Source organism: Argiope bruennichi, chromosome X2, assembly GCF_947563725.1.
Source record: "Argiope bruennichi chromosome X2, qqArgBrue1.1, whole genome shotgun sequence".
Classification (NCBI taxonomy): domain Eukaryota; kingdom Metazoa; phylum Arthropoda; class Arachnida; order Araneae; family Araneidae; genus Argiope; species Argiope bruennichi.
In genome coordinates this window covers 13,977,129-13,984,876 of record NC_079163.1, presented here as the reverse complement: position 1 = coordinate 13,984,876, position 7,748 = coordinate 13,977,129, and the positions used below count along the sequence as shown (strand labels likewise).

The 7,748-nt window shown below is 28.1% G+C and overlaps 1 protein-coding gene across 1 annotated transcript in view; it reads right to left on the bottom strand.

Moving 5' to 3' along the window:
* Positions 1–4,049: 4,049 nt before the first annotated feature.
* Positions 4,050–7,748, bottom strand: part of LOC129960267 (gamma-aminobutyric acid receptor subunit beta-like) — a 397,888-nt gene continuing 394,189 nt past the window's right edge. The window contains exon 8 of the mRNA XM_056073555.1: positions 4,050–5,324. Coding sequence (XP_055929530.1) covers positions 5,055–5,324 — 270 coding nt within the window. The 3' untranslated portion in view covers positions 4,050–5,054. The remainder of the gene's footprint in view (positions 5,325–7,748) is intronic.

The following is a 7,748-nucleotide window of genomic DNA, read 5'->3' as shown; positions in this document are numbered from 1 at the left end:
TACTCAGAGCAATATGACTACATTTTTGGCCAATTATAGAATATAAATCATATAACTATCTTTAAGTAGTATGTAAAGTAGTCATCTTTTTCCACTGCAACTCATATCAATGTTTTTTCTGCAAACAAAAATTATAAATGCTCTTTCCTCTTTTGAAACGAATTGTAGTCTATAAATCCTAAGTAAAATCGTTTTTTCATTTTTATGTTATTACAGCGAGTGATTTCAGAATATCTTCTTCTTTAATGCCTTCATTAGATTAAAACAAGTAAGTTGACTGATGAATTTTTCGAATGTACGAAGCTATATGGTTACTTAGTATATTAAAAAGGTGATCTCATGCAATTTTGAATATTATTTTTCCTTTATTATTTTAATTCATAATTAATTATTCCTTAATTATTTTAATTCATAACAATTGTTAGAAAACCCATCTAATGATTAATTGGTCTATCTATTTTATTTTAATTAGTCTATGATAAATAGCCAGCTATAAATAGCACATCATCACAGTATCTGTAATATCATATTGTTTTCCAAGCTATCATCTATGTCTAAAAATTAAAACATCAAAAATAGATATGTTTTCTAAACAACGACATAAAATTCATCATCGACGGAATTTTAAACTACCTTTGAGACCCTTTATTTAACTGTCGCCACTTTTTTGCGTTTACGTTTCCAATTTTCCCTTCATCCAAATCTTTATTTGTATTTTGTAAGTAAACGTTTTTTTTTTTTTTTTTTATCATATCTATTCTATTACTTTTACTGTTCATCGTCTTTTACCCTGTATAAAAATGGTATATGAGATGACACAAAATATTACAAAGAACTCCACTCAGTCCTCTTAATAAGCGATTATATAAACATCTGTAGGATATTAAAGACTAAATGGCTTCTTCGCTTCTCTTTTAATGAGAAAAAAATATCTACTGATAACATAATATTTCATGAATCCTGTAAGATTTGCATTAATTTATTTTCATGCAAGCAATTTCGGTCAAAATGCTTGTGCTTGGTTGTATGAAGAGCCTACAAAATGTAGATGAAAACAAATAAAATAATGTTGGTGCAAATCTTTTAATATTGGATATGTGTGTATCATTCTGATGATCCACTAGGAGATGATTTTTTGCAGCCACACAAGTGAACAGTTACTGAACAATCATTTCTTCAGTAAATTAAACAATAATTAATGCAGAAAAGATGTAGAGTGCAAGTTTACCTTATGTAATTTTTGCCACTTTAATACAACGTTCCGTAATCAGAAATATCTTAGTAATGTTAATAACGAATTTCTTAATTATGAACAAATATATCAATTTAAGAAGCAAGAATTGAATGCTTAAACACTTTTAGTTCTGTTATTTGCATCTTTTTAATAAAAGATGTGGTAAAACTTCAATTGATGAGCATGAAAAAATGCCATTCATTCTTCAGTATTATAAAATAACTAATTATTTATTGTCGAATTGAAAAGCTGTCACCGACACCAAATCAAAACATACTCAAATCTATTTTTGAAAGGTTTGTCAGTTGTGTTTTTTTTTCAGATACTTAAAAAATGAGATTTAAGAGCTTTTAAGGACTTAAACCAGAAATCTTCTAAAATTGATGGAGGTTCAGAAGCTGAGGACCCTCCAGGAAAACTACACAAGTTTCATTTATCATGAAAGTAGCAGCAACGAAAAATCCAATTTTTGGTATTTTAATGAACTTGTTCTCGATAACTGGAAGTAATTGAAATTGTTTTACATATTTATATAATTAATAGTAATCTTTTCGAGTGCATTGCTTGTGTAGATCAATTACATTAGTGAATATTGGTAATTACCATAGGATAATGGTGAATTACCAATAAAAGTAACATTTTGCTCTTAGCCAGTATTTCTTAATTGTGCTGTAGAATTGACATGAAGCTGCATGTCCAGACTGCAGTAGAAAAGTTCTTACAGTACAAAAATGTTAACATTTTCAATGCTGATAAAGCTCAGAATGAAAATTCTGTTCTCTGAAGGGTCCTAATAATAAAGCAGTTTGGATCAGTTACTTTTCTCAACATACTCTAAGGAATTTTTTAATTAACAAGAAGTGTAAATCTTATTTAATAATATATATTTAACAAAACCGAAGTATTTTTTTCTAATAACTAAGTTAATTATTCTTAATAAAAATACATCGATTCAAATATCCTTAAAGATAAGCCCCTTTACATTCTTTAATATTATTAGATAAAATAAAACAGATTTTGAGTAATTTTTTTGGAAAAATAGTTTAAATGAAAGTTAATTATTGTTGATTATTGCCTCACATCATTTTCACAAATTAAATTATGTATAGTTAATGTGATATCATAACTGTATACATCTTTAATGTATTAATAACTTTGTATGGTTCAGTTTCTTGTTTTATTGAATACATTTATTATATTGTCGGTTCCTTTTTTCTTATTTTGGCATTTTTTTATGCTTGTAAAATGTATTCAATTAAAATCATTCTTTGTTCCTAAATAGTAATTTTGAATGAATTGTAAATATTTATTTAATTTATTTATTGTCCTTAAATTTTGCCTCGTTTTTCTCTTTTAAACTTTTGTTTTGATGATTGTAAGAAAAAGTTGTGTTCTGACCCACTTTTAGTCCTATTGGGAAAATAATACATCCCTTTGGAGAAACAGAAAGCTGCATACTAATTAAAGTGCTAATCACTATGTAGCTCAAAGTAAAGTTTAAGCTTCATTTCAGAAGATGATGTAAATGACAGTTTTCTTTAAGGCATAGAATTTATGAAAAGCTCTTTACAACAGCGCGCATCCTAAATTTGATATCTTTCCATCTCTGCTGTTCAATGAATATTATTTGTCATAACGTTTCAGTAGAAAACACAACTCATTTCTTATCATCAAATCATAGAGTTCTCTTCTTAACTTAATAAAAACTATTAGGAACATAGTTTCTTTAAGTATTTGTTCTTTGCACCGCTTAATGCATTAACAAGGTCAGTTCATACTTTTTAATTGTAGAATACTAGCTGATCGTAAAACAGATTTCCATTAGAATCATATCTTTTTCATCATAAGCTGGGCATACTTTATCGTAGCAATAATGCAAAGTTATTCCGCCTCTTGATGGAATGCAATATAGGAAATAATTTTTATTCTATTATAATCTTGATTTTTGGCCTAAAATTTCAAATTCTTCTAAGTAGATTTTAATTCTTTGAGGTTATAAGAGATATTCATTACTTAGTGATGTATAACGATTTGAGAATTGATAATTTTCTGAAATCGTAACTTATACTAAATGCTTGTTTTAGAATATATGGAAATTTGAAGTTTAGGCTAAATATTCTCTAAGTAGTCTATAGAAATTAAAAAAAAATATTTGGAATTTAAAATAGATAGCTATAGATTTTAAGCGATTCATAAAAGCTTTTTAATATGCAGACAGTATTGATCTGAAATCTGGGAATTTTCAAAGATTAAAAATAAAAATTAAAAAGAATCTTAAAATATGCGCACAGTACCCATAGCTTATTATAAAAAGGATATGTAACATAAATTAGAGATTCACTCTTGGTGTTAAGTTCTTTTCAGGCAAATCTTTTCAAGTTACAAATTCAGATAAACTTCGAACAATAAAAAATAAAGGAATTCAACTGATAACTTTTATCCGATGCACAAATTAAAATACACAATTTATAAATGTATAAATATATACATATATTATATGATATTTCACTGGTTTCATCACTATTCCTGTTTTGTTTAGTTACATAAGATCGTTAAAATACTGTCAGAAATTGATAAAAGTGAATTTTCTCATAAAAATATTTGTTACATCACAATTTAAAACTATACAAATATAAGCATTCAATGCACGCAATCATAAAACTGTTAATAATTCATATAAAAGTAAATGATATAAACAAATGTATGTAAGATATTATTTGTTAAACCATTATCTAGTTATTTATAAAAAAAAAAAGGAAGCGCTCACTAATGAAGCGTTACTGCAATTAATAATGAAATATATTCTGAAAAAAAACTTAACACTTTTCTAAAAAATTATTTATTTTTTTAAATGAATAAAGCTAAAAGAATTGTGTTTGCTTATCAACTATTAAACTTATTTTATCTTAGGACTTGATCGCTTAGAGCTCAGAAAAATTTAATGTGGCGGATTTTGAGCTAAGAAAATAAATAAAATGCCTAGTTTCTAATGGCCTAAAGAATCAATTTATTTAATTTAATCTCTATTATAAGATATTTATTATGCGAATATTTTCTTGTTATGAGCGCATTTTTCTCTTTTGTAAAATATAACTATTTCTTAAAAATCGCGGCTGATTTTAAGTTCGTGGGTTACAGAAAGTTATTTTTCTGAATGCTCAAAATATTTATCTAAATAACAAAATTTAGTGACAAAAACTGACAAAAATCTAGCAGTCCTTATTTAATCTGCCTTGAAATAACAATGAATATGTTGATAAGCTCTGAAGAATGAGAAACCAGAAATAAGAGATTGTATTGTAGGGCTGTTACTGTGTGTACGCGAGATTAGATGTACATTGACATGAGATATGAATGGAACATAAACAAGTAACATATACTATCACGATCTCCACTGGATACTGAAGATAAGGGGATAGAAAATGTTCATCCTTTGGGCTAATTCCATTTTATTAGCCGAACGATTAGTAATGTTGGCGCGAAAGAAAATTCCAGAAGCCTTGAAAATAAAGCAATTGTTGTCGATCCTACAAAATACCGTCGTCTTTCCATAGGGTATATGTTCTGGTTTAAAATTCAAAGAGATTCTTTCCCTCCTCTTGTGGTATCTAGACTAGATGCAACATATGACAGTGATGAGGTGACTGGTACCAAAATTAAAAGTGCGAAGTTCCCCGTAGAAAACAAACACACACACACATTCAACATACATTAAGAGCCTGGTGCTAATAAGAGGTTCGTGGAGAAGCGAACCTTCATGTTTTCTCTGGTATCTGTCCTTGGTGAGAAGACCAAAACCAAAGACCATGCACGAGAAGGGTCATTTACTACCCAATGGCACAATGCCTTCATCTAGTACATCGCTGATATGTAAATAAATGATCCAGTACATGAGATTGAAACAGACAAAACACACTGGGAAAACGACGCGGGAGTATTTGTCAATGTCGCTGGGGCTGACGCCAAAGAGCTTATTCGTATTCTTGTAAAAGGCTGCAGCGTCGTATTCATGACTTAAATTGATGGGATTCTCCAAGGTGGAGGTCTTGGAGGAGTAGCACTTTGGATCAACCATCTTCAAACGAACTTCCTGCAATAAAAACAAAATTCGAATTATTCCTTTGAAAACAAAAGAAACAAGTTATTAAGATCTGCTTACTTATTATTGTTTGACAAAGATATTTTCAAATCCAGTTACTACTCAAATAATCATAGTTTATTTAGATAAATTACACTTTTTAATTTCATTCTTTACAGAGCAGCTCCGATTTCATTGTATAGAACAAGTTGTTCCTAGTTCTGTTTAATAAGGAAGTAGATTAGTGACATATAATCTACATAGCAAATAATAAAGTAACTCAGAGGATATGAAAGAGATATAATAATGAAAGCATGAAGAAATTTCCATTTTAGGATTTTTTTTGATTTAGCTGTAATTTTTGAGCCTCTAGAGGTAAATTCAAAAGGCCAAATACAAAACAATATTACGAAAGGTATTAAAATATAATACATGGTTTGTTGAATTACATTTACGAGCACAATGAAAAGGCTTAACAAGTAATTTGATTGTTAAATATCTTCAAATATACTGATACATAAGTGTGCATTTAGATTTTCCCATATATTCGAATAAGTTTACATAAAAAAAATGAAATTTGGTAAATAAAAATGAAAAAAATAGAAGATTCAATTTTTCTACCTTATTGAACTATTTCAGATACAAAATATAATTAATAGATTAAAATAAAAAAAAATGCTTCGAATTTTTATTTTGCAAAATTTACAGTAGAAGAGATAAAAAAAAGAGTTAAGGAGTTCAGATTAATTCCTGATTGTTAATTCAGGAATGAGGAACTCGTGATTATTAATTATTATTCTATATCTGTTTATTAATTCATTTATAGAGTTTAGGATTTAAATTTGAATTCAAAGAAAGGAGTGAATAGCTCACAGAAAAACTGAATATCAAATAGTTCAATTTCTGATTCCTTATAATAAAAAAGCATTTGTATGTTATTGCAAGTTTCTACTTTAAGAAATGAGTGAAAAATAAAAATTCACAACAATTTCTAATTTAAATTACAGAAATATTTCACAATTAAAATATCTTTTAGTTATTGCTTTGTTGGACATAAGTTAAGAAGCTAAATGTAAAATGAATATTAATAAGGGTTCAAAACTCATATGAAAAGTATATAATACCTGCCTCATTAGCATAAAAAATCCTACTTTTACTGAAAAAGAATTAATAATAATAATTATATATTACAATTGATACTGCCCAATTTTGAATTGTATGTTACAGTAGCTATGTTTCTGCCGTATAAAAAGATAACGAGATTTAAAAATATTTTTGTTCTTAAGATTTGATTACTGGCTAAGGGAAAATAAAAGTGGTGCAAATTGTTAGTAATTTGATCTAAATTGTTCCACTCGTCGTAAAAGATTGAAATAAGGTTTACAAAAGCAACCTTCTTTAAAACTCAGATTGCAAAGGTCTTCTGAGACTTGCTTTCTTTGAAGTTATTTGGACCAATTTAAGCTGCCTTTATTTCAGAAGGTTTAGAAGGAAACAATGCTGCTCTAAAAACTACTTAACATCAGTTGTCCAATTTTACTCTTCCAACCGTCAGCACTTCTATTTCGAGCATTTCATTTTCTTGCACTTAACTGATTCATCTCAAATTGCTAGTTTGGACTGAAAAACGAAGTAGGAAATAAAATAAGTCTTTGTTATTTAAGATGTAATATCTCAATATAGAGCAAATAGTCTACTGAGTGTAGTTAATGAAATTTTTTAACTCAGTTTTAGTATTTGCTTGAAAGATGAATAGCAAAGTAAAATGATGTAGTGTTCGATAGAAAGCCGTGTTAAATCGAACAGATTTTTTTTTTATTGTGAACAACCAACTTTGAGCTTGAAGCCAACTTTTTTTGAAAAATTGTAATGAAGAAAGATGAATTCACTCATCAAAAAGTTTTTAAAAGTAAGAACTTTTCAACTGCCCTTTACATATGAGACAAATTCCTATACTTATGAGTAAGTATAAGAATCAGTATTAATATTTGTTTTGCTTCTCGACATGGGGCGGCTGGAAGGAAAATATCAACTTAAAAATGTTATGGTAGTCTTAACGGTTTTAGTTTTCCCAGACATTTATTGATGTGATGATCAATTTATGTTAGTAAGTTCCGTATTCAGAAATTTACAATTCAAAAATTTAATTTTATGAAAATTGAAACGCTTTTGTAAAACAGCGAAACACACGCATCTATTTTTGTGTATCAAAATGACACAAAAGCTCATTAAAGCTTTCCTGCCGAAGATAATTTCCCTAAAATTTAAATCACTTTCTCCATATCTAATACCTTATAAATTAATTATATTAATAAATTATGACGGTCTTCGCTTTGAGTTCTACAAAGAGAGCGGAAAGTCAAGTCAACCTTTAATCAGCTCTAAGAATCCGTAAGTATTTGTTAAACCATTCCATCCATTAGGAGTTAACTCTTT